At 60.5% G+C, this 26,734-nt stretch overlaps 1 protein-coding gene across 2 annotated transcripts; it reads right to left on the minus strand.

Annotated features, from left to right (window-relative positions):
- Positions 1–3,475: 3,475 nt before the first annotated feature.
- CUEDC1 (CUE domain containing 1) lies at positions 3,476–26,452 on the minus strand. Of its 2 annotated transcripts, none has more exons than XM_074922798.1 (11): positions 26,319–26,452; positions 12,894–13,375; positions 12,260–12,387; positions 11,344–11,470; positions 10,099–10,285; positions 9,164–9,247; positions 8,203–8,292; positions 7,601–7,694; positions 7,349–7,407; positions 6,802–6,872; positions 3,476–6,537 (listed from the first exon to the last, which is right to left on the minus strand). In XM_074922798.1, exons 2-10 carry the CDS (start codon positions 13,182–13,184, stop codon positions 6,805–6,807), a joined length of 1,128 nt encoding a protein of 375 aa, XP_074778899.1. In that variant the 5' UTR covers positions 13,185–13,375; positions 26,319–26,452; the 3' UTR covers positions 3,476–6,537; positions 6,802–6,804. The 2 variants fall into 2 exon arrangements, with proteins under 2 accessions (XP_074778899.1, XP_074778900.1); XM_074922799.1 differs by lacking the exon at positions 26,319–26,452 and adding an exon at positions 24,356–24,472.
- Between the last annotated feature and the right edge of the window lie 282 nt (positions 26,453–26,734).

Here is a 26,734-nt window from a genome sequence, read left to right on the forward strand (position 1 = left end):
GAAGCGGAAGCGCGCGCGCGCGCGCTCTGGCGGGCCGCTGCCAGGGCGCGCAGCCAACTGCCGAGAGACGGCGGCGGGAGGTGGCGCCCAGGCAGCGCCAGCCGATGGCCGAGCAGGGCCTCAGCCGGATCGTGTCCCCCCTCCCCTCAATTTAAAGGGCCAGCGCCGCCGTCCCCAAGGCCACCCCGTGCCGGGACCCCTGTGCCGCCATGTCGGGCACCCGAGGGGGAGGAAGGCGGCGGCAGCGCGGGGAACCCTCAGCCTGGGCCTCGTCCCCTTCAGAGCCGCTCACACCACCAGCAGCTCTGAGCATCCAGCCTCTGCTTCCCAATAACGCCCGCTCCAGCTGCCTCGCCAGGGTAGGATTAAACCAGAAATGTTCCTGGAACTTGTCCCTTTCTCCTTTCGGTGAACCAGAACATTATTTGTGAGAGTAAAATTACAATCTTGAAATGTAGGTTTGTTGAGAAAATCAGTGAACTGAAGGAAGAAGGAAAAATTGAAGAGGGAAAAATTGTTTGAAGAAACAGGAAAAGCCCTTTTAGCCAGCGGGATAATTTTACAGAGAAGAGGAACAGACAAAGTAGTAAAAGGAAGGGCCACGTCCTGAAATACCAGGGTCTTCCTTAGCACCCACCCTGGAATGACACCGGCTGTGCCTCCCCGAAGCCTCCCTGGCCGTAGGGTGAAGAGGGCGGGTGAAGGCAGCCGTTGCCCCCCGTTCCGCTGGGCGAACGCTGCGGGCCCTGGCAGGGCGGCCTGGCCGCTGTCTCCGGTTTCTTGAGGGAGCCGTCGGGGCTGCCCAGTTGCCGGCCTCGGGTGGCTGCTGCGGGTGGTGGGGGAGGACAGCTGTCCGGCCAAGGGACATGTCCCAAGGAAAGGAGGAGCTGCTGTCCCCCACGCAGGAGGGGACACATCGGACGTTGCCGTTGCGTGCTGTGCCCGCTCCTCCTCCGTGGAGTCATTTCTCTCCATCCGGCAGGAATGACATCCCCAGAGGCTGGGGCTCATCTCCTCCACCCGCAGCACTTTACACCTGCCGTATTTGCTGTCCCCTAAGCTAAGCACCGCTACGTCCCCACGGCAGCCAAGGAGCCTGGAGACTGGTGGTGACATTGGCCTGCAGACCGTCACCGTGTGAAGAGAATCAGTCTGGCCCCGGTCGCCTTCTGGTGTTGGGTCTCACCCAGAGAGCGAGCGGTGGGATTTGCCACCGTGGTTTGCACAAGCCCTGTCTGGGGGTTGCACCGGGGCCTGATCCTGCCCTGGGCAGCCCCAGCACTGCTTGCTGGGCCCAGGAGGTGGCAGCAGACGGTGCCTGGCTGCCCAGCACACAGCCCCAGTCTGTATTATTTACCTTAATTTATAAAATCCAGCAGCTACACCCAGACTATTTGCCCTTGTAAACAGCCGGTCAGCATTTCCAACAACCTGACTTGGGGGAAGTGCGTGGCAGCGAGCAGTTGCTGGTCACTAGGTGCAGCCCTTAGCTTGGGAATGAGCTGAGGAGAATAAAAATATCTCTGTCCTTCCATCTTCCAGCCTTGGGAAGGAAGGGGGCAGTAAATTTCCACCGCAGACTGACAGCCAGCAGGTACTCGATGCCAGTCTAGAACACCTCTAGCATTCATCGTCATCTGAGCACAGTTTTTAGTCCTGGGCTTTTCTCAGCTGCTGGTTTTCTTAAAACACGGTTTTGAAAGAAAAACCCTTGTCCCCATAGAGCAAAAGAATTCAAAAGGGAGTTGCTGGGACCGCTCCAGGGCTGCATCTGAGCTGCTCAAAGGACTGGGCAGGCCCGGTCTTTTCAGCCCTTTGAAAAAGCCCTGGCTCCCCCGCAGGCTCGCGACAGCTTGCTTGGCCTCCGCAGGAAGGCGACAGCCAGGGTTTCTCCAGCATTTCGATGCTTTTGACATTTAAGGCAAGAATGCCTTGACTTTTTCCAGCATCTTCTTTCACAGGGAAGCTTTCCAAGCCACACGTGAGGCTGGGAAGCTCTAATCCTGCCAGCAGCCTAAAGCTGCTCCCGGACAGCTGGCGCGGGGCAAGCAGACTCCGGCTGCGTCCCCTGCGGGCGCACGGCCCCATCCCCACAAGTGAGGGGGATGCTCCACATGCCCCCCCCCCCCCCCCGGGGCTGCCCACCTGCCCTGCTGCCAGGAAATAACCCTCCTCCTGCGTGTCTTGGGCTGCCCGTGGCCAGGGAATGTGGAGGTTTGGAGCAGTCCCCGGAATCACAGCCCCTCCAGCCAGACACTGCCTTGCTAAGGCTGCCCCCGGGGGGGTTATTTCTCAAGGGCAGCACAGTCTGGACAGGCCAAATGTCCTATTCTTCCCCAAAACGAAGGGTTGGAGACTGAGGTTTTGAGTGCTGGCTGGGGACACCCTGGACCAGCTCCTGTAAATGCGGTTTGACAGTCTCTTGCCCTTCCCTCACACCTAGCACAGACCCCCCCCTCATTTTTGGGTCTATTTTTAAGCCTCTGAGGAGTTTCTCACCAAAAGTTTTCCTCCTCCAGCCTGCTGCAGGGAACACGAAAGAAAGGGGAAGCCAAGCCCAGTGCCAAGAAGGCAATTCCCTACGGGAGTGCTGCTGGGACCAGCCCCTACGGCAGAGGCTCCACCAATGCCGTCCAGCTCCACGCTCTCCATCTTCGCAGACCCGGCCAGCTCCGTGTGGAATTGTGTGGGGCTGGAGAGGAATAACGTCTATTTGAGAAATAATTCATAATAACAGCGTATTTCCATTCCGCCAGGAGACAACGTGAAGGAGCCAGACTTGACAGACACGGAGGAGTTACTCTGCGATAGTTAATGAAACAGTTTAAAGAAATCTCACACGCCCCGTCCCCCAGAGGCTTGTTATTTTCAGAATGAAGCGGGTAAGACACAGCATTTCTCCTTTTCCGCTCTTTCCTGTAAGGCAGGTCCTCACGGGCGTGGGGGGAGCTCACATAGGGCCCCACGCTCGCAGCCTCTGACCCCAGCAGAGCCCTTTGCGTTGGGCCCCGGCGTGGGGTCGGCAGCGGGGAGCGGTGGGTGCCCCACGCACCCGGCGTGCTGTGGGGTGCTGGCGCTTCGAGGTGAGGAGCATCCTCGGCTGTGCCAGGGCTGTCCCCGAATCCTGAGCTCCCACCGCTCTTCTCGCTCTCTGCCACAACCGGCACCGGCGGGGACCTGCTCCTGAACCAAAATCCTGCCGCGTGGAAGCGGGAATTGCTCTCGGATGGAGCCGGCAGCTCACCAGCGACAGGCCTCGCACTGCGCTCGCTTTTCCCGAGAAAATCCTCGGATGCAAATTCAGCATCGTCAGGAGCAGGGAGGCATCGAGCCGCGGCGGCTTCTGCAGCCGTGAGGGACGCAGCTACAACGGGCACAAAGGGAAGAAGCATCTCCCTCCCCAACCTCATTTTTTTAATTTGTCCCCCTGTCCAGAAATGGGTGAAAAAAAGCAAAATACACCCCAGTGTCAAGAGTACAACAGGACTTTATTATATGAATTACTATTAAACATCTTTAAGAAAAAAATCACTTATGGAAATAAATTCTAAAATAGCAACACTCACAAACATTACAGATTGCCTTTGTTTTCTTTTGAAACCATTTTGTATAGAAGTGATACAAACGTCACTGAGAATTGTACATTTTTATGTAAGAAATGCATTTTGCCTTCCAAGCTGGTTTTAGTGGCCTTTCTACTCATCAGACCTGATTTTTTTTTTTTTTTTTTCAAATAGGACATAAAACAAATCACTCTTCATCCTCCATTAAAACAACGCTTTGTACCTCCACGATATTTTGAAAAGGCTACAGAGTGACATCATTCAGAGAGGCTTCGCTGAGCCTCGGAGATTTCCGGGTAGGTCGTTAGACCGTGTTAGCAAAGATCCCCGAGCCCCTGCGGCCGCCCGCCCGCTGCCAACCCCCCGCGCTCACGGGCAGGGTCCCCACTTCGGCCGCAGGCCCCGTCACGGTCACGCGTGTGCCCAGACTCCCACTGACACAAAATCTTTGCTGACCGCGTAGACGGGGCCAGCGAGGCCGGGGGGTTCCAGTGGTTGCAGCAGGACTGACCTGTGAGGGGACGCGGCTCGGCCAGCGCCGGGCTGCCGGGGAGCTCCGCACCATCCTCCGCAGCCGCGGGGCGACGCTTCCGAGGGGCACGGCCAACCCTCCGTGGGCTCGGCAGAGGGAAGACACGCTGCGAGCGCCCCGGGGGCTCGAGCGCTTCGCCAGCCGGACCCTCCAGCAACAACCTCCTCGGCTGGGAGAAGCAGAATTTCCTTCGCGCAAGAGCTCCTGCCCGGCTGCCTGTCGGGGCTTCCTGCGCTCATGGAAACTTCGCTGAAAGTTAAGCCCTCGGTAGCTAAGAGGCGCTGGAACATTGACAAGCTGATCCGGTTCCAAGCTTGATTTTCTTCCAAATATGCAGAGAGCTGCTTTGGCTTGGGAGGGAGTAACGGCAGCCTCCTATGGACCCCAGAGCCAGCAAGGGTAGGGAAGGAGCCCCTCCTCTCTCTCCACCAGCCTCAGGCTGGGAATAAAACTCCCACCCAGGGACTAAAGGACCTTCTGTTCCCAGCGGCAAAGCCCCAGCTCCACACTTTGCTCCTCGCACCCGCAGCCACACTGACACCCCGAGCACACGCACCCCTCTTAGCCTGCGGGGTGCAGGGCAGCCCGGCGCAAAGCGTGTGGCTCCGGCACCCCCCTCCACCCCAGCGCCGGGCACACGGCGGGAGCAGGCCGGCGGAGCCCGCGTGCGTCGAGGCACGGCCGGTGTGGCTCGGGCCGGCTCTGACCCACCGGCCGGGCTGCCGTGACTCCAGGGATGCTCCTCAGTCCTTCCTTTGAAAAAAAAAGCAGACCCCAAAGCCAGGAGCAGCTCGGTGGGGCACGTCTTCTGCTCACTGGCAGCCCGGGGTACTTCCAGCCCAGCACATCCTGCCCTTGCCATCGGCACCCCGGTGCTGCCGGGACATCACCCACACCCCGCGGCCCCGGGGACCTCAAACCAGCCCCGGTGCCCTGGCTGGGGACCGGGGAGAGGGCAAAGCACAGGGGTCCCCACCGCTTGTACCCTCACAGGTACAACGGCCGCACCGCTCGCGGGGAAAAGAAATCTTGGCGTCCACTTCAAAGGCAGGCGGGCTGCGGGCGGGTTTGAAAAGGAGCCTGTCGGGAGGCAGCGCCTGCAGTGTGGGCTTTTGTTACCAAACCCCGCGGAGAGGCAGGGAAAACAGTTGCGTGTGTGTTTGATGGCTGGGGCTTCTGCGTCTGCCGCCTTCGCAGCTCCAAGCTTGCAACATTTGTGCTGGTTCGCAGGAGCCAGAAAGTGAAACAGGCACGTCTATAGCCACCTCCTGCATTTAGCAGTAAACAGATTATGCCGATAAAGGAGAAGAAAATGTGCTGGCGGGAGCGATTTCTGACTTTACGCTCGTCACTCATTACTTACACAGGGAAGGAATTTGTTTACGTAATTATTTTTAGCATCTCCGAAAGCCGCAACGATCCAAGCGCTGCGTGCCAGCCCCCCAGCCCTCCGCCGTGCCCCCCGGCCCTGCGAGCCCCGGCCTGGGCACGAGGAAGGCTGCTCTGCTCCCGCCACCGGCCAGCCCCGGCCCCAAACCCCGCAGCGCCCGCGAGCCCTTTGGCAAACTCTCCGTGCCAAAACCACCTCCGCCGGCCTCAACGGCAGCCCCCCGGCTGGGCTTTTGCATCTTACCTCCGGCGAGGGGCGTCCCCGGAGGCGCCGAGGGCCCTGCCCGGCGCGGGCACGCCGCAGCCGGCGGGACGCATCCTGCTTCGGCGCCGACGCACAATCCAGCCCTCGGCGCTGCCCTGTCCTGCCCCGCGCAGCGGCACAAAGCTCCGTACTTCAAGGCAGTTTTAGCAATGCCGAAGGCAAAGGTTTAATTCAAAGTGAAACGCCTAGGAAAAGAAGGCCTTTCCTTTTATAAACAATTTATATTATTTGACTATTACCTGATCTGAATCTCTGCTCATTACTCCTAGCAATAGTAGACAACGGCTGTTAGGTTCTCTTTCTCACATGGTGGTGGTTTTTCTTTGCCTGTGTGCGCAGAGTAAAGTTACATCAGATCGCTACGGAGATATGTTTAGGAGCGCCCCGGCCAAGCAGATCCCACAGGTGAATGCATCCTCGTTAGTACAACTGATTTTCATTCCTCCCGCGACGCCGCTCGGACCAAGAGAGCAGGCGGGACGCTGCTCCTCCCAAGTCTGAGCTCCACTGGCTCCTCCACAGCAGCTCGCATCAGCTGCTGACATTTTTTTTTTTCCTTTTTTTTTCCTTTTTGGCTGATTTGCTAGATAGGAGAAGTTGTTTTCAAACCGCTGGTAAGAAAACATTGTGCCTCACTTCAATACTTGTACTTCAGAGAAGTACAACGGCAGAGGGGGAACAGCCAAAAAACTGGGTTATTTGTTGGGTGTTTTTTTTTCCTTTTTCAGCCATCTTCTTATGAAGCCTCGTGCACGTTCCGTGCCAGCAATAAACCCCAGCGCTGGGACCTGGAGGGGAGGAGAAGGGGAGGGAAGGAGAACAGCGTGTGCTCAGCCTCAGCCATGCTGTGGCCAGCACCGGCACCGGCCCGTTGCGGCACCCGGGGCTGTTACCAGCTGCAGCACCCACGGCCACCGATGGGGCTCGTCCCCACCCAGCCACGCTCTGGACCCGACCCAGAGCCCCTGGCCCCCTCCTCCAGCCCGGACAGAGGGACAGACAGGACCGTCTGCCCACTCATGGGGAAGCGTTGGTCCCCAGGTGCCTCTCACCATTTACTGCCCTTCCTTCGGTGTCTCCTCCTCCTCCCGGAGCTGCTGCCTCCGCGCTTGGAATTCTTCATCTGAAAGGCAGAGGCAGGCGGGGGCTGCAGCCGCTTCCACGCTGCGAGGCCGGCCACCGCGCCACGCTCCCGGTCCCAGCGGGGATTTCCTCGCCCCGGATTGATGACTCCCAGGGACTGAGATACCTGGGACTCTGCCAAAACACGCCTGAGAACACTGGGAGGAGGTTTGGGCCCATAGGGGTATTTCTGCCACACAGTCGCATCTGAGTCAGCCCCGGCGTGGTCAGGGCTGGCACAAAACCCACCTCTGGCTGATGACAGGTTTGCCAGGACTGTGCCCCAAGCCCAGCCCAGCTGCAAAGCCCACGAGGCTCCCCAGAAGAGGAGATCCCATCCGTGGTCAGCCCAGCAAAGGCCCCGCTCACAGGAGAGCCACGTGGGACTAGGGCTGAGCCTGCTGCTCCGCCAGGCACCTCGGGACCCCAGCTAGCCACACCGAGCACAGCAGCGTGCCGTGGCACAGTGTTTCTTACCGCACGAATGTCCTTCAACGTCGTCGAGAAGATTCGCCGTGGAAGCCGCTGTCCCCAACCTGCGCTCTGCGCTAAGGAAAACAGTCGTGGGGCTGGGACACGGCCACGGTACCACCATCATCACCCTTCCCAGCCCACAGCCCAGCCACGAGGCTCCGGCCGAACCGCAGCCTCGGGGGTTCCCTGGGTGCTCCGCAGGCCGCTCTGACAGCCCCACGTCCCCCCACAGCTCCCCAGCCCCTTTTAGGATACACCTGGTGTTTTAACAAGTGTTTTCTTTTCGATTTCCTCATCTTTGTCTTCTCAGAGAAGGCTCTGGCGAGTTCAAAAAGCTTCTTGCGCGTGGCTGGAAGGAAGCAGCCGGGTGAGGGTCGCACCCCAAAACCCTCCCCGAAGCTGCCAGGGGTGATGCAGAGGAGACGACCAGGCCCAGCGGCACGAGAGCCGCCCGCACCCTGACACCCCACGGCAACGCCCCGGGTTTGCCTGGAAGCACCGGGGCCACACAAGGCCGCCAGGCTCAGGGAGCCGGGTCCTGCAACGTTTTCACCTTTTTGCTGGGATTTTTGTGACCTTCCCTACCCACAACTGACCCACATTTCCCCAGTGTCTCAGCTGCCTGTAGCCCAGCTCAGGCTGCCCAAAGACCTTGGTCTGTTTTGCGACGGGAGAAGTGGGCTGTGACTTGCTAAGAGGAGAGGGTTGGAGAAGGGAAGAGTTGCAGCAAACTCTCTGTTTGTTTTTCTAGGATTCCCACAAACCCTGCCCAGAAATTCCTCTATTCCCCACCACTACCTGCGTCCCAGCTCCCCTCCAGCCCTCGCTGCCAGCACGGAGCCTGCAAACCGACTCACATTTTCCCATGTGTTTCAATTTGTCTCTGAATAAGGCATCGTCGGACACGGCACCGCCGGCCTCGCTGGTCACAGAGGGGGCTACGTCACCTGGAAGGCAAACATCTGGTCACGGGAGTGCGTGCGCGGCGAGGGGAGGCTCGAGATAAATCATTTCTGTGACCCAATTCCAGTGCTAACCAAGTGCAGCCCGGCCACGAGCAGAGCTGAGGACGAGGGCTCTGGCATGCTGGGACAAGGACCCTCTGCAGATATAACCCCCCCGAGACCGTGGGCGCAGAGACGGCGGCTTGTGGCGCTCCCTCGGCCCCGTGGGGCTGGGGCGAGCCGAGCAGGAGGCCTCTGCGCTGCCCCAAGTCACCCCGGGGCACTGATTGCACTGGGGGGGGCGGATTAAATCCTACAGGGCCACCGGCTCAGGAGCAGAAGTTCTGGCAGCCCAGCGACTCGATCAGGTGGCGCAGACCCCACCCCAGCCACGTCCCCGTGTCCCCACCACGGGTCTGGGTGCCCTCGCAGCGCCGTGGGCCCGGCCGGAGCTCTGCCAGGCCGCCCACCGCTGCGCCCCGCGCCACCGACAGACACCGGCTCTAATTCTGACCCCGGGCAGCTGCTCCGCTTGCCGAGGTTAATCAGGATTATCCGGGAACAGTCATTATGCCTCCCAAGCACAATCCTCTGCTCTGGCCAAGACAAGGGAGGGCTTTGTCTCCCCTTTGTCACCCATGGGGATGGCCAGAGGGGGGGATGCGGGAGCACCTCGAGGTGGGGGAGAGCAGCAGCACCCATCCTCATCACCCTCCCCAGCTCCTCTCCTGTGCTGGGGGGGCAGCAGGGAGGGATCGCCCAGTTTGCTGCCCCACAGCCATTTCGGAGGCAGCTGGGGAGAGGGCTGGGAACGCCGGAGCTGTGGGGTGTCCCGCTACTGAGAGGCGACACTCACGGGCATCTTCAAAGTTACCTGATATTATGGAGGAGAAACCAAAGTCGTTGCTGACAGCAGCACTGGTCGACTTGGATTTTTTGGACTCATATTTCAGTCGATCTGAAAAACAAAAAGCCCAGCGCCCCGCTCGATCAGACCCCTCCAGGCAGCACAGTCAGCTCCGCTCCCCTCCCGGCCCCCGCGGCGGTGCAGGGGCAGGGTGATGGCAGGGGAGGGAGCTGGGGCTCAGCTCAGCTGCCCCAGGAACGGCCCCAAGGCCCTGCAGAGCCGGGCTGCGGCACGGAGGCACCTCCTGCCAGGGGGCATCCACAAGATGTGCCATGCTGCAGGTAGAAAATGATCTACCAAAAAGCTGTAAAGTCGCTCCGGAGCGGCGTTCCTCCCCAAGGACACGCTTCTGGCCTCGGCCGGGGAGGACAAACATCTCCCCTGCTACAGCTGGGGAATGAGGACGCTCGGTGTGGCAGGAGCAGGCCCAGGGCTGAGCACGGGAGGAAGGCAACCTCTCGCCCGGTGCCAAAAGCCTTTTGCTTCAGCGCGGCGACCGCGGCAGCAGGCGGGAGGGCTCCTTTCACCGCCGCAGAGGAACCACGAGCACGCCGGCGGTTTTCCAGCCGCGGCAGCTGGGGATGAACCCTGCAGCGAGGGTGCTGCCGGGACCCTGCCAAACCGGGTGGGCTCAGAGGGCATTTCCGCAGCTGTGGATTTTTCTGGGCTTTGCCAGAGACACCGCAGAGAGGCAGGCGGGGGGAGGAGAAGCCTTGTGGCAAGTGGCTGAGCACCGCGAGCAGGAGCTGGGGGAGCAGCTCGCTGCCCGGCCACATCCTGCACCGACTCCGCTTTGGCACGAGCCACGACGCCACAGGCAGGGCAACGCTGCCGCTGGGCACTCAGAGGGGGAGGCGTGCACCCGAAAAGCAGAGGCAGATGTTTCTGAAGGCGTTTCTCACCTCTCTCCAGGGCGAGGAGGAAATCCCGGTTCCTCTGGAGTTCCTTCATGAACTCTTCGTTCTGCAAGAAGAGCGCGATCCGCTCGTCCTCCAGGTACTGCTTCCACCGCCGCTCCTGCTCCAGGGAGCCCTGGCCCCGGGGGGGGAGCCCCCGTGGCACCACGGGCTGCCGGCAGCCGTGGGAGCCCTAAAAATAAAACCAGCGCTGCTTTTATTTCCCCCTAGCCAAAAGGCAGAGACTGCAGTTTCCTGCTGACAAACGTCCCTGCACCAGGCACCTCACGCTCTGCCCTGGCTCCCAGTGCGGTCGCACCTGAGGAGCAGCAGAGCCACACTCCACAGCCGCAACCTCGCCCTTGCCTACGATATTTATTTGATTTGTAGCTACTCTCTGAGAGCCAGAAAATGCAAAACCACACAATTACTGGGGAAAGAAAAGGGCAGCTGCTCCTCTCCTATCCCTGAGCCCAAATGAATTGGCACGTTCCTATTCCCAGAAAGGGAATAAGCCTGCGAAGCTCAACTTCCAGGGCAATCCTTTATGAAAACATGGCAGGCTGCCTTTGGAGCCAAGAAGGGAGGGAAGAGCCATGCCGGGAGGACTCTGGCCCTCTTTCCAGGCTGGCTCCTTGTTAGCAAAGGGGCCACGGGACACCTCGGGGGTGTGGCGTGCCCGGAGCTGAGCCGGGTGCCCGGCACGGTCTGTGCTGGGGCTGCTCGTTCCCTGTGAGGAGCTGCCTGCCCAACAGAAAGGCACCTGCAACCCCCAAAACCGCCACAAAGCACATGGGGACTCTCGATTTCCCAGGGGCAAATCTTCTGGTTTGCACTAGATTTTCCTACCCAAATTCCACCGTACCAGTCCCGAGCGCCCTGGCAGTGGCCGCTCTCCCCAGGAGCGTGTGCTGGTCCTGCTGCTCCTCACCAGGGTCGCAGGTAAGATTTGCAAATGATTTAAATTATCAGGTGCTTACTGCAAGTGGCATTTCTGGCACTAAGTGCTGGGCTAATGGCAGGAAAAACATCAAAGCCTCGCTGGAAGATTCCCCTTTCACACCTTGCTCACTTCAGTCTCACTTGAACAAGACGCGCTCTCAGACTCAGTTTAGCTCACAGCCGGTACACCCAGATGCTCTCAGAGCGCCGACGCTGCACGCTCAGGGTGGCCGGGGATGGGGTTTGGTGCTCCACACCACGCCGTGGGGCCGGGGCACGGGCTGGAACCCTCCCTGGTGTGAGCCTCACCTGTGTGGCGGCGCTCTGCTGCGGCAGGATGCGCAGGAAATCCTCGGGGAGGTTGCCCAGGAGCGGCGGGTTCCAGTTCCTGTAGCGCCCGGGCACTGGGGTGCTGCCGGGCCCCGGCACGTCCGTCCTGCGGGGCAAGCACAGACGGCACCTTCGGGAAGAGCCCCGGGCAGCAGCGGGGCACAGGGCCTGGCACGGCAGCCCCAGGAACCCACAGCACCCTCCCAAACCCACGCTAGCGTCAGTTCACTCTGGAGAGCGAACGGCTTTCTCAGCCAGTTTGAAATCTTCGGGAGCTGCATTTCAAGCCTTAACCTGCAACTGTGCAGGCTGCGTTTCCCTTCTCCTCCCCGTTTGGCTCAGAAAACAGCCCCGTGGGAGCTGCAGCAGGGCAGGACCGGGCTTACAAAGCTGACGAAGGTCTCTCACAGCACCTTCATCCAAGAGGGCTGGCACAGAGGCGGCCAGGGCCACTTGCCCTCCCACAAGCCTACAGCTGAGGGGAGGGCCAGAGACCCCCGGGCTGGGCAACCCGGCAGCAGCAGCCAGTCAAACGGAGCCGAGGTCTCTGGAGCCGAGCGCCGCGGGGCCCGGCTGCCCAGCACCTGGTGTTTTCGAGCGGGGGCAAGCGCTCCCCCACCCCCGGTAGCTGATTTTTGCCATTCCAGGCGCTGCCGGAGCGGCTGTGCGGGCCCCTCAGCTGTTCACTTTTTAGGGCCTCGCAGGGATTTTTTAGCCAGCTGTGAGCTTCATTCATCTCCCTTGGCTTCGTCTCACCCGACCCTAACGAACTGACGGCAGATGCCCCTTGCCAGGGCCAGCCAAGGCACAGCAAGACCCCCCACCCCAGGCGCCGGCGCAGGGCTCTCTGCCGGCCACCGCGAGCAGAAGACGCGGCGCGGGGCTGGGGGCTCACCGGGGCGGTGGGGTGGGCGGCGCGTGGGGGTACCGGCTGCTGAAATCCTGGCTTTCGTAGGCCGGAGGGGAGTAGACAGGAGGGGGCTCCTCATCCGAGCTGTCCGGCTCCAGGGTTCGCTCCAGGATCTGCAGGGTGAGAGGAGGGGGGAGGGTGAGCGGGGGAAACGCTCCCCGCCTGCACACGGGACAGGACAGGCTCAACGCCGCCGCAGAGAGGATGGGGGCGACCCCCCAGCACTGGTCCCCGTGCACTGGTGGGGGCTCCGGGTGGGGTTGGGAGGTGCTGCTGTCAAGGCACCGGATTTTGGGTGGGTGCGTGAGCCTGCCGTTGGGTGCACGCAGCCCTCGAGGATCCTAAAGGGTCTCTGTTGGGTTTTGGGGTGGGAGGGAGGGATGAGAGCGGTTTGGCTCCAGCCTCAAGGAGTGTCCAAGATAAAGCAGCCAGGCTGCACGCTCCAAATCAGCCACGGTGGGCACTCACATCTCTGCCTGCCTGCACCAGCCGAGCAGCACCATGCCCAGGGAGACAGAAGGGAGGATGAGATGTGATGAGCCCGCCGTGGCGGGACGGAGCACGGGCAGGGACCCACACCGCCCCCAGCCACGTGCCGGGGACCACCAGCGGGGGCTACCTCGGGGGGGATGCTGTCCTCCGAGTCCGAGCTGTCATCGCAGCCGCTGCTGTCCAGGTTCATCTGCAGGAGCTGGTCGATGGTGGCGTCCACGGCGCCGTTGTTGGCCCTCAAGACGCACTCGATGATGTCGTAATCCATGTTGGGGAACATGGTCTTGAAGTCCTCCATGGCCTGGTTGAACTCCAGCCGGCGGACCTGCCTGGCGGGGCGGCTGTTGTTGAGCTCCTGGGCGGAGGAGCCGCCGCGCGAGCTGCCGTTGCTGCTGCTCCGACGGAAGAGGCTCGTCATGGCGGGGCGGCTGGCGCGGGGCGGGCACGGCGGCTGCGGTCCCAGTTGCGGCACGGCGGGCGCCCGCCGCCGCTCGTCACGGGGCACGGCCCCGGCAGCCGGCGGGGAGCATGGGCGGGCGGCGGGGGACCCGCTCCCCACGGCCGGCGGCACCGCGCCTCAGCCCCCGGCGCGCTGCAGCATCCTCCCACCTGTGGAGGGGAGAGGGGAGAAAGTCACCGGCAGGACAGAGCACCCAGAGACACCGCGAGATCCCCCCGGGACACTCGATTCGATTCGGCCCATCCGACCGCGTCCTCGCGGGACCGTCCCAGCCCCGCCGGAGCGCGGGTGAGCTCTGCCAGGTGCTGTGCAAACAAAAGGTGAGGTAAGAAAAACGGTGGGACTTCCAGAGCCCAGGGCTCCCCAGATTTAATGTTTCCAGGTTTGACATGTATTTACAAACAGAGTAAAACCTTTCTTTAAATAAAAAATGGAGTTGGCTCAGAGAGTTTCAGAGCAGGGGGCTCAAATACTCTGCAGCAAATCGACCCTTGGGAAAAGCCACCAAATAAATCCAAGATTAACATTCACTTTAAAACCATAAACAGATTATACAGCTACTGCTTCTCATTTGGAAATGCAGGGCCAAATTCAGTACTGGATTAACTCCACCGTTGAAACAGAATTACCCCAGGAACACTTTTGATCCATAATATCATTTTCAAAGGCTTTTTGCTAAGCGGCAGGCAGAGAGTTCAAGACAACTGTCCCTAAAATGGCATTTAATTCAGAAGAACGTGCCAAGCACATTTCTTAGCGAAACAGGGTATAATCAGATTCAAAGCCATTAAGCAGAGCAGTCACCTCTGAAGGTCACCTGGGCTCTCCCCTGCCCGTGGCGAGGCCGCACATGACAGCCCCGTCCCCAGCGCTCGCCCCCCTCAGCCGCCGCGCCGGCTCGCAGCCCCAACCTGCTCCGAGGGGCTTCTGGAAGCTGCCGAGAGCGAAACCCACTTGCAACACCTGGGAAACTGGGCACGCACTCGGGGAGAAGGTGTATTTTGGCAAATTATTGTTGTGGTTAACCCCCGGTGTCGTCCCCAGGGACAGCACTGCTCTGGCTCAGCACCCAGAGGAATCGCTGATGTCTCCGGAGGCCAGGGGGATGATTCCTGCTCTGTGGGCACACTCCGCTCTCCCTCCCTTTTTTTTTTTTTTAAATCCTGGATGTATCTGCACCCAGATGCACCGAGTGTGCCATGAGCGAGCCTGAAGTGCAGCGTTTAACAGATCACTCAGCTGAGCACTGTCTCTGTCCCAGGATCGGCTCCCGCTCGCCGGCAGCGGAGCAGCGTTGTGTGAGCGGAGCAGAACAATTCCGACAGCCCTGCCCGGCTCTATTCACCGAGGACAAATAAATCTGCTGGAGTCAATTAATAAAATACTGCTTCTCAGTTCCTCCTCTGCTATCATGACTCATTCATAGCAAAGAGCCGGCATTGTTCGCACCTCTGGTATTATACTTTAATTGTAATATTGCATGGCTGGTTTAGTCACATATTAAATTGAGTTATTACACATTCACAGGGTGCACACACTCCTTTAAAGATCTGGCTCCTCCGAGAGGATGGGGAAAGAGCCTGGACATCAAGGGGAAAACCGGTTAGAGAGGACACACCGCAAACACACGCGTGACCCAAACGTGAAGATGAGAGCTTCTTCAGAGAACCATTAGCTCTGCGATGCCGGGCTAGCCCTCAAACCTCAAACAGTGAAGTCAGCCCCCCAGATCAGGAAATGGGCTTGAAAAACCCCCAGATCTATTTAAAAATAGTAACGTTTATAAAGTAACAAGAAGCACCTGTGGTTGGGGGTCTTTGTCTCCCAGTGTTTGACCTCTGAGTGTGTATTTCAGGATTTCTCTGTAACCGCAAAGGCTGGGAAATCCCACTGAGTGGAGGCAAAGCCGCCAGCCCACCGCGCTGGCAATCCCCCTGCAGCCCCTCTGCCCCGCCGAGGGCCCGGCTCCTCCTGACCCCAACGCCTCTGTTCTGGGGAAGGTGTTAGTCAATGCCACACGCCAGCCTGGGACACCCGGCTGAAATCACAGCCCACGCTGGGCAGCGTGACTGAGCGCAGCAACGCGCTGAGAAACTGAACGCTTCTGGTCAGAAGATGAACAGAATTAGGGATGGGGGCGAGGTATTTATACACCAAAAAGGCTCCGCTGCACATCTGGCTTCGAACGACCCCGAGGGGCCGCGCTGCCGGCACCTTCCCAGCCCCTGAGATTCTGCTGGAGGCCGTGGGGTTTGCAGGAGTTGCCACAAAGGGCACGTTTGGCAAAACCGCGGTGCAGCCGGTGCTCCCGGCACAGACCAAGGCGGCTCCACGTGCCCGGCGGGCAAACGCCGCTGCGGGCAGAGCTGATGGCGGCGAAACCCGACAAACGCAGGCTGTTAAACTTGTTCTTAAAAGTCCTGCTGTGCTAATCCAGAGAAATGCAAACCATTACGCTGACATGAGTCAAAACCCGGAGAAAAGCAAGTCCCCGCGTCTGCAGGCATCAATTCAAAAGATAAACCAGTGGTTGTGTTCACAAGATCCTCCCCAATTCCTGCTTGTTGGCATCAGCACCTTCAGGTGAGCAGTGGGGAGGGCAGTGTGGGGAAGGGGCTCGGCATGTTTCTTGCCCTTATTTCTGTGGTGTCAGTGAGGGGCTGGGAAGACGCCAGGAAAAGTAAAATCCTTCGGATTTCCCAAAAAAGGCAAGAAGCAAGCTGGTGTCCAACTGCCAGCCCAGGCGTGAGCACGGGCGCGCTCGGGGCACGGTGGGGTGACGGCTGGGCTTCCCGTCGCCTCATGCCCCCCATTTGCAGAACTAGGCAGTGATGACTCATTTAGCTGTTGCCTGATCAACTTTCTTCCTGCCTTAAAATAGCTCTCGCTCTGCTATCACGCAAAAAGGACCCTGAATGCTGTTATTCATTCATCCAAACCCGGGCACAGGCGTAATCCTCTGCCCTTCTGCTGCGTCCATCACAGGAGGAGCTTAAAGGCTTTGCAAGCTCTGGGTGCGCATGTCCCCGTCCCACGGGTCACCGGGAGCAGTGAGGCGGCCGCGGGGACCCCGGTGGGGCTGGCACTGCCCCTGTGCCCTCCACCAGCCCCAGCAGCACTGGGTAAAACCTCCTGTCAGGGTCGGTGGCTGCAGGGCAGTGCCCGGTCCCAGCTCACCCTGGGGACATGGTAGCAGCTCCTGGCTGAGCCACCTCCGCACTGGCAGCCGTGGTTGTCCCAGGGCTGACCTGGACCGTGGAGAAAGTGCGGGGTGACATCCTGACACCAGGCCGGGGGCCAGGGACGGAGACAGCACCAGCCCTTCTGCGGTGCCGCTGTACCACCCGCCCCCAGGACAGGCTCCCAGCTTCCACCCGAGCGGCTAGTGGAGAAAATGCCCACGCAGGTTTTGCCGTTGCTGCCCAGCCAGGACGGCACGGGACGCTCTCCCGCATACGTCCACGGTGGCTCCGGCACCGGCACACCTTCAGCTCCTGCCATTAGCTCACCACTTAAAAAACCCATAAAATCAGACCAAACAAAAGCTGACCTTCGGGGAGGAGGCTCAGCCCCGCGAGCCCATGGGTGCACCCTGCCTCTTCTCCCACCCAAGCCGCTAGTGACTTGCACAACTCAGATCCGCCCTCGCCTGAGCCAGAGCCAAGAACAAGACTTTGGCAGTTGTGGAGAAACCCTTAATTACACTCATCAGGGAGCAGATAAGGCGGGAGCAGCCTGGGGGAGCACATCCTCCCGTGCCGGCCGGCATCCTGCCTCGACAAAGCTGATTTTCACCCAGCCCTGGGAGCGGGGCACTCGATTCTTCGCAGAAACGGACTTTTCACGTCGAGGGACAGCCCGAGAAGCTGCAGGTGCTTCGGGTCAGCTCCAGCCAGGAGCAAGCAGGGTGCAAGGCGTGGAGGAGGCTGCCTGCAGCTCGGCCGTCAGCCATCCGGGAACGGCGCAGACGAGCAGCTGGATAATCCCAGGGGTTGGTTGAACTGGTAATGTCATGCTGGAAACAACAGTTGCACAGCTCTGCGAGGAACGCGGCCCGCCCGGAGGAGCGAACAGCTGTAAAAGCACTAGGACTGATCCGCTCGCAGCCCTGGCAGTTCAGGGAAGAGCTTTGGCACCAAGCGTAAACGAGAATATTCCCTTCCCCAGTGTCTGCTGCAGCTCAGACAACAGATGGGATTGCTCAAACACCGCTAAAACAGCCCAGCCCTTTTTCCCCTGCTATTGCCACGCTGCAATTGTAGATCATCCCTGAGAACACACCGGAGCCGCAACCCCCTGTTTGAAGCCGGGATGAGGGTGACACCTTTTAGTGCTTGTTCCCCCCAGCCCAGCACCCCGCCGAGAGCACCCACCACTCGGCGGCGGCCGCAAGCCCAGGCCTGTAAGGACTTGGCTGGGAGAGAAGGGCTGCCAGCGCCCCGGCTTCTGGAGGGAAAACTCTCAGAGGAAGTCTCAAAACTAGGGATGTTAAACCAGAAATAACAGCTTTGGCCAGAGCAGATTGGCTGAGCTCTGCCTGCAGCCAGGCGCCTGTGAAGGGATTGCTCTACACAGGAATGAGAAGTCGGGGAACGTGGCTGCAGGTGTGACTATAATAGGATTGAAATTGGGATGAAAAGTAAACGATCAGGAAGAAAAATTACAGTAGTGTCTACAAGCAATCTGGATGGGGCCTTATCAGTCTCTCCAAAATCCCCTCCGTCACCTTTCTGTCTGCCACAGGGGATGCGTGGGCACACCTCCAGGGCTGCAGCCTGGGAAAACTGCTTGGGAGCAAATCCTTTTTCACGGAAACAAATAAGCACCTGAGGATGCCCTTTAATACTTGTTCTACCACATATTAAAGTGACTGGGTTTAAGCCCTTTTCAAAGTAAAAAGCAATCAGGGAGCAGAGCAGAAGTAAGCCCTGCGTGAGAACCTGCACAGCACGCACCTCTCTGCAAACCAAAATTCCCCTCCCGGCTCTGAGAGAAGGGTTCAAAGCCAGAAGAGCAGCCGAGAGCGGACCAGAGAGAGCTCGCTTCGGGTCCCGATGTCCGGCATCGTCAGCGTTACTGCTCAGGGCTTTACTGGGGAGCCTGCAACCAGATCTGCACTCTGAGACGCACCATAACCATGTTTAAGAGAAGAAGCGGCGGCTGCTGCTGCCTCGGGGCACCCCTGGCTCGCCCACCATGGCTGTGCCATGAGGTCAGCCCTCTGCAGCACCCAGTCAGCTCACAAACCAACGACACCCAGCTAAAACTTGGGGGGCTGCACTTGGCCAGGACAGAAAAACCAGGCAGGGCTCTGCTGGGGACCCCTCGTGCCACCAGAGCAGCACCCAAAGCACCCACCTTCCCCCCTGCCAGTGCCAGGATGCCCCCAGCCCCCTCTGCCAAGCGATGCCCTTCAGCACAATGCCACGCCAATCCCTGGCTTTTGCAAATTTGCTGTGCCAGAATTACAGCCCCATCCCGCCCCAAACTAAGCCAATATTAATGAGGTAGCACTAGATCTTAATCAAAAAGTCGCCTGCCTTGCACTGGTTTCATTGAAGGTAATTTGATCTTGGTAGGACGACATTCCTAAAATAGTTGAGGGAATTCAAACATGAAATAAGGTTTCCAGGAAGGGATTAAAATAAAAAAAAAAAAAAAATTAGGTCAAGCAAGTGTGAGCGATTAAAGTAACCCAGCATCCCTTTATATGCTTTAACTGCACCTCTGTTCAACTCCGTCTTGTACCAACGTGTAATAAATTAGATGCAAGAGGTTGCCTAAAGCAGAGAGGCCGATATAAGATTATTCCACGAGGTGGCTGAACACCGGTGACCTTTCCTCCTCCGGCTTTCACTGCTGACATCAAAATGCGCTTGTCCCAGCTGAAAAACCAGCTTAGGGCTTGTTTGAAAGGGCTCCGAGGAGCGAGCGCTGCCCGCTGCAAAGGCACGTGCGGCAGCAGGGACGTCCGGGGGCCGGCGCTGCCTCCGTCCCGCGGGAATCCCCGCGCCCGTCACCCTGCCTCAGTTTACCCACCCATCTCAAGCCTCGCCAGAGGGAAGCCCAGCCACCCCCATGCCCACTCGTGTCCCCTCTGAAGCCCGGCCACCCCCGTGCCTGCTCGTGTCCCCTCCCGCGCCAGCCGCAGCCGTCATGCAAAGCCCTTTGCGCCATATGTCACACGAACCCATCTCTAACTGCTTATCCCTTCTTCTCCCTTTGTGCTCCCAGCTCAGCACAAAAGCACCAGGAAGCTGTGGGGAGTGAAAGAAAAGAAAAATTCCTGCAGAGACAAAGGTGAGAGGCTCTTCCTGGGGCCGGAGCCAGGTCAGGGCACGCAGAGGAGCCACCTCCGGGCAATTTTCAGGTTAGATTTGGTCAGCGAGCACCTAACAGGGAGTGGGTGAAAGTGAACCCAGGCTGGGGGCTGGGCCAGCCCTGCTCCCCGGCTAATGAGCATGGCTGATTTACAAATGCTAATTTGCCATTTTAGGTCAAGGGTCAAAGAAATTAAAGGACAGGAGGGGAAAAATGGATAAAGAGCCAGAGCAGAGGTAGCCCCTTCCCCTCCAGCTCTCTGCATAGCAGGAACATACTGGGACTGGACTGGGATTAGACTGGGCTGACCCTGCCCCAGCCCAGTGGTGCAGGATCCAGCCCTGGACATCCTGGCAGGGACAGGCAGGGACAGGCAGGGACAGGCAGCACGGAGCAGGGCCAAGGCAGACGAAAGGCAGCACCGAGGTGCCACCCAGCCATCAGCATCTCCGGCTGCTGCTCTCCTGCTGTCAGGGTTTAAGGGCCATCGCTTAACGTGCAAAGGGAAAAAAACCAAAAAAACCTGTATCGATTCGCCCGAGGCTCCGTGGAGCAGCGAGACCTAACGAGTTTCTATGGAAACAAAATTAGTCGAGTAAAACTCTCACTGACGGCACAGTGAATTATTTACCAGGACAGGCCCCTGGCCATTAGGGTCTGGTAAAAAGATTTAAAGGTGATCGCTGCTGGCAACCCCTTCCCTCGCGGCACTAAACCACAGCCGAGGAGGAGGAGGAGGAGGAGGAGGAGGAGGAGGAGGAGGAGGAGGAGGAAAGCCCCTGGGTTTCCACAGGGTGAAACCCACCAGGGATGGTGCAGGAAGGTCCCACCCCTCCATCGCCAGGCCTGCAGCTTCAGGTGTCCCCGGGGAGAGGATGAGGAGGGACAACAGGGAGATGCAGCAACGGGGAGGCTGTGCTGAGCAGCGAGGAAGAAGCTGGTGTGAAAGAGGAGAGCTGCGGGCGTCTGAAGTCGTCCCGGCCTGGGGTTTTGCTTTTTTATGCCAACTTGACTGTATTGACAAGCAGGCGTGCGAGCGCAGGAGCGGTCATCAGCTGGCTCCTGCCCTGCCCTCCGGGAAGGCAAGTGGGCGCAGACACCCCGAGAGCCCCTCCGGGGAGCCGAGGGAGCCCCGGGGCCGTCCTGCAGGGATTCTGGGTGCAGAGGTAAAGCAGCAAACACAAGTCTGCCCTCGCAAGCAGCAGCCCTGGCTTCCCGCTCCTGCCCAGCCCCTCGCTACGTGGCCCGGCAGCGACACATGGTGTAAAGACTGCGGGAAGGCTCCTGCCCGACGCCCGCTGCCGCACACCGGCCGCCCCGCGCCGCCGCCCATCCCTCGGCATGCGGATCCGCAGCCCCGCGGTGCCCCTCAGCACCGCGCTTACAAGCGGGGGATCGCTGCGAGCCAAGACCGAGGGGAAGAAAGGGCCTAATTAAGTTGCAAATGGAGGAGCTCTTTTTTTTTTTTAATGAGTCACTAAGCCATATGGCTGATGCAAGCTATCCCGCAAAAGTGCCGCGACGACAATTCGGGCACTGCCGTATCCTCGTTGTCCTGGGACACGGCGTCACACTGTAATTGCGTTGGTCTTTTGTCCTCCCTCGCGACGGGTGACATTGCTCAGCAGAGGAGAACCTGCTTGAAATGCTACACCTCGCCAGGGACAGATATTTAATTAACACCGCTACGTCAGGTCCCTCCTGCCACCCTCAAGAACAGGCTCCTCCATCCCCGGCACAACGGGGCACGCAGGGAGAAAAGCCCTCGAAAGCCAGAATACTGAGTTTGCTCCGTTCCTTCTGCTCCATCACATCACATCACAGTTTTATATATAGAAATTAGACGGGACGCTAACCTGGATTTGAAGCCAGGTCGATGCTCAGACAAGCTCTCAGTCTCCTTCCAAGCTCAGCAGAGTCTGCTCCCGCAGCACAGCCCTGTTTCTCGCAGTGAGGGAAACCCAGAGCCCCTGAGCAGCAGCTCTGGTCGCTGCCCCCTTCACCCACCAGCCACTTGCTGTGCCCAGACACCAAACTAGGTCACGTTCTGCTCCCAAATCCCACCTCGCTTCTATTTCATTCTTTTTAAGTTTGTGTAATTAATTCACGCTCGACCCCATCGCCGTCCCATCCCAGTTGCTTTGCACTGGCCTGACGGTGGCAATTGCCAACCACAGAGGTTAAAAGCCACAAGGATTTCATAAGTGACAGTTTAAGCTCCAGGAGCCTGGGAACCCTCCCGAAAGGCCGTTCCCTCTCCCCACCGCCGCCTTACAGCCCCAGCATCTGCGACCCATCTCATCGGCCGGGGCTCTGCTGCCGTTTCCCCGTGCCCAGCCTGGCTCCACGGAGGTGCGAGGGGGCAGGGTCCCGGTCCCTCTGTCCCCCCATCCCCTCGCAGATGGCACCTGGGCGCGGAGGCAGGGCTGTGCCCGGTGGAGGAGGTGCTGGTGAAGCCCGTGGTACCTCCGTCCTCCCCGGAGCTCCCCGGCTGCTGCAGAGGTCACACTCGCGTGCGTTCAGCCGCTGCCTCGAAGGGTGGTGGCAAATTAAAACCCCACCATTTAACCAACTCCGTAACTGAGGCAAACACAAAAACCAGCTTTGAGCCTGCATGTCACTGTAGCCCATCCAGCAGCGTGCCTTGCTCCATTTTCTGGAGACAATCTGCCTATTTTCTCCCCGTCCAAGCCCCGTTTTCCTGCGCCAAGGACAGCGGCGAGGCTCCATCGCCCGCGTGCTCACGTGCCCGGCTCCGCATGCCTTCCCCGGGGAAGCGAGCGAGGGCAGGGATCGACAAGCTGTCAGGCAGAAGGAAGAAATACCACTTCCAGGAGTCAGAGCTCATTTCCCAGCAATAAAAGCAGACTGGAGCTGGGGGAAAGCATCACTCACGGGGGGACACGTCCCACACCACTTCAGCTACTGATCAGAGAGGACCTGGGGGCTGCAGCTTGGTAAAATAAAAGCCACCAACAAATGCTTGGTTTTAAGCAGTACAGCCCTAGACTGGCCTCAGATCAGTACAGAAAGGATCTGCCCTTCCCCACACCTATGATTGCTGTGGATGCTGCCCTCCACGTGCCAACCCCGTGTCCCCAGCTCCTGGCTACAGCTCCTCCAACAGACAGGAAAAGAAAACATGATTGTTTCCTGCCAGGAAGGGGAATTGCTCCGATCAGCATCTCCCCTCCATCCTCTTCAGCTCCATTATTCCCACTCCACCCACACACACTCCTCTGGGGTCCCAAGGAAAGGCCAGAGTATCCACTGCTCATAAATGTCACCTAAAAATGAAGAGCTGAAGCGTTTGTGCTTCCCAGAGATACCTGTGGGTAGATTTTATCTCCTTCTCCACCTATTCTTGGTGTGTTTTGGCGAGGAGGGTCCTTACCTGCAGGCCAGCAGCCTGCCTTCCCTCTGCTGTGCTCACACACCACGGCTGCAGAGGATGCGAGAAAGACAAGTTATCTCCCCAAAACCAACCCCAGAAGATACAGGCAGAAGTGCCAGCGATGGGGACACGCCAGAGCCCAGCCACGCACAACCGTGGCAGGAGGGGACAGGTCCTGCAAGGCAGTTAGTTTGGATTTTAAGACACTTGTTTGTTTGTTTGTCGCTAGGCAACCGAGAGGATGGAAAAAAATATCAATGTCATATTGTCACCTATGAGTCACCACTCAGCACGGGCCGAGATGCCCCGTTCCTCCCGCCACCAAGCACGGGGCGGCTGGGAAAAAGCCCAAGTCACCCCAAAACCAGCTCACCCCAGTTCTTGTTGCCTGCCTGGTCTTGCCCCACTGCCTTCCTCATCCCCACAGCTGGGGACACCGGTGGCCCCAGGGACATCGGTGGCCCAGGGACAACTTTCCAGGCCCTGGAAGGCAGCACAGGAATTTGCATTTATTTTTGCATTTCCTAATTGCGCCTGCGGGTTTCCTGGGGCAGCGCCTGGGCTTTGGTTTCCATGGCAGGTTTTGTGCGGACCCCGAGAACCGAGGGAGGCACAAAGGGGCCACAAAGGACCTGCCACTCACCCACATCAAAGGCGGCCAGCGTGGTGGGACGGGGGCACCGCGGCCGGGGGCACCCTAGCCTGCCCCCCCCACACACACCTCCCCAGCACCCCCAACACCGGGGCGGACGTGGGGAGCCCCCCTGGCAGGGGAAGGGGCTGGCTGGCAGCCGACGCTCGCGGGACACTGGTGGTTTTGGCGCTGCCAGGGACGCGCCGCTGCCGGGGCTGCTCGACGGAGGAGCCGAGTCTCAACCGCCATCGTCCGGAGGCGGCAGCCACCCCGCGCCTGTCGGAAATGGTGCAAGAGCTGGACCCAGATGTTCCCCCCTGTGCTTGTTTCCCGCTATTTTCAGCGTTCCATGCAGCTGGGGAGGGTTTCTTTCCCCCGCCAACTTCCCTATTCCATTTAGGGACTGTCTTGCTGGCGAGGGTCCCTGCCCCAGCTCGCCTCACGCACCGCTGAGCCCCTCCTGCTCCCCAGGGAACCGGCAGACCAGTCAAAACCAGGACCGCAGTCTGGGAAAACCGGTCTCCGAACCGCTGCAGCAAGCCCAGCGCCACCAAGCAGAGTTGGCTCTGGCCAATGTCCCTCCACCCCCCAACCACGGTGACGGAGACGCTGCCGCCCCGGCCACGCCACGAGAGAACGAGCCGTTACCTCCTCGCACAGCTGCGAGGGGCTCCGTGTTACTACTTCAAGTATTTTTCTTATTTTTTAGCATACAATTATCATCACCGCCATTAACCCCCGCTGCCCAAAAGCTTCCCAGTTCTGACCACGAGCACCCACCCCGCGCTTTCACCCTCACAGCACAGTCACAGGGCACGATGCCCCTCCAGCTCCTCTCCCAGTCGTCCCTTCCGAACACCAGCATCTGCAGCGTCCCCCATTATCTTCACCCCCACAGAGAGTGTTTGTGCAGGCAGATAAACACCGAGCGCTCGCTATCGCGCTGGGGAGCCCAGCTCGCTCCCCGCACGCTCTTATCAGCGCGGAGCAGAGGGGAACTACAGTGCCCACACTGCCACAACGGCAAAGCCCGCTCAGCCACAGCATGGATCCGGTCAGAGGAAAAGGTTAGGTGCCATTGGGCAGGTTAGATGCTGTTTTGTTTGGCTTTTTTTAATTTGAAAGCTCTTTTTTAATAAAATGTTAAGAAAGTCAAAACTTCCCTGGGAACTTTGTGGCTGGGAAGAGGACGGGCGCCTTTGACCTGTCTTTGAAGGAAATGTTTTTGGCAACCAGAGGATCTGGCACCGGGAAGGGGCTGTGGGCACGCGGGGATGGGCGGGTAAAGATCTGCCAGCATCAGGCACATCCTCACCGCAGCAGAGACGGGCACTGCCGGGGTGGTCAGACTTCTCGGCGGGGAAGGCTACAGGAGCGGGGTGATGAGAACGGCACGGCGAGCTGGCGACAGGCTGGGTGTCCTCTGCAGCAAGGACCGCCGAAAGCTTTCCTCCAGCCCCCATGCCGGCCCATCTCCCCTCCCAGAGGGGCACGGCTCCCCCGGGGGTCTCACTGCCCTGGTGCCGGGCTCCAGCATGGGAAAAAACTTTGTGAAAATCAAAGTAAAGCTTCTCAGCGGAGCAGATGCTGCTTCAGCCTGTGTAGTGGAGGAGGAGGAGGAGGAGGAGGCGGCGAGGAGAGCCACAGTTTCCCCGGCCACGGGGCAGCCCCGCCAGCAAAGCCACAGCCTCGGGGGTCAGCCCGGGATGGCGGCTTTCCCGCGCACATCTCCTCACCGCTCCGTCCCCCATGTTTGTTGTCGGTGGTAGCAGCAGCAGGAGGTGTGAGGAGGAGGTGCGACTCCGCTGCTTTTTTTAAAAAAAAAAGATAATAAAAAGGAGCCTTTCCAACCCGCCTGACGAGACAGTGCCTGAGGGCGCCGCTTCGAGCGGTGACTTCCAGCGGCCAGGCAGCCCGCGGACCCTTCTCCGTTGCCTCGTGTCCGCGACTCGTCGGTGGCTGCTCCAGCGCTGGGGGACGGGGCCCTCCGGCCTCACGGGGAGACGTGGCTGGGGCAGGGCCCCCGCGGCTCCCCAAGGAACCCCGAGCCCAGGAGGGGACCGCCGACGCCTTGGCACTCCGGGCCCTGCCTCCGCCGTCACCCACCCGGCATCGCTCGGGGGCCGGGGGCAGCGGCACGGGACGGCACCCACGGCCTGCCCGCGCCGCCGGGGGGTTCCGCTCGGGGGGGCCGTGCTCGGGGGGCTGAGGGGGACGCGGGGGCTGCCGGCGGTCCTGCCCCGCTGCCGGGCTCTGCCATCCCGCTCCCGGCCCCACGCGGCGATGGGGACCCTGTGCCGCCACCCGCATCACCCCCCGCCGGACCCTCCCGCTGCGGGGGCTCCACGCGCGGCCGAAGGGATCCACCGGGAGGTTGAGGGGCCGGGAGAAGCGGCGGGGACAGGCCGCTGCCACCGCCCGGGCAGCCGCAACAGGCGCGGCCCCGCATCGGGCACCGGGGCGCGGCCGCAGCCTCCCCCCACCCGCCGGGCCGCGGCTGGAGGCCGAACCGGCGGCACCTCCACCCCCCCGCCCCCCCGCCGCCCGCCTTCCACCGTCCCCGCCGGCCGGGCTCAGGCCGGGCGCTGCCCCCGGCTCGGCCGCGTAGCCCCGGGGCCGCCCCCCGCTCCCCGCCCGGCCCACGGCGGGGCCCCGCCAGGCTCCGGGCCGCGGCCCGCGCAGGCCGAGAGGCGCGGCCCGGCCCGGCCCGGCGCACAAAGAGCCCCGGCGCCCCGCTCCTTACCGGCGGTCGGCGCAGGCACCAGTCACACCGGGAACCATGGAAAGGAGCCGGGACGGGAGACGTACGTGGCGGGCGGGCGGGGGCGGGGGCGGCCGCCGTGCCCGGCAGCTGGGGGCGGCGCGGCGGGGCCGGGGCCTGGGCCGGGGCCGGGCCCGGGGTAAGGGGGGGGCGGTGGGAGCGGGGCCTAGCGGCGGCCGGGCCGAAATGCAGCGGGGATGGGGGTCGCTTGAGGCCCCCCTCCGCCCTCCCCGGGGCCTGGGTGCCCCCCCCCCCTCCCCGCACCCCGGGACCGGCGCGTCCCCGCCTTGGGGCCCGGCCGGAGGCGTCGAGTGGCCGGTACCGCCCGGTGCCCTCAGCGCCCGCGGAGGCCTGACCCGCCGCCACCTTGGGTCTGCCCGGCCCTGGGGCTGAGACAG

The sequence above is a fragment of the Athene noctua genome, chromosome 19 (assembly GCF_965140245.1).
Source record: "Athene noctua chromosome 19, bAthNoc1.hap1.1, whole genome shotgun sequence".
Taxonomy (NCBI): Eukaryota; Metazoa; Chordata; class Aves; order Strigiformes; family Strigidae; genus Athene; species Athene noctua.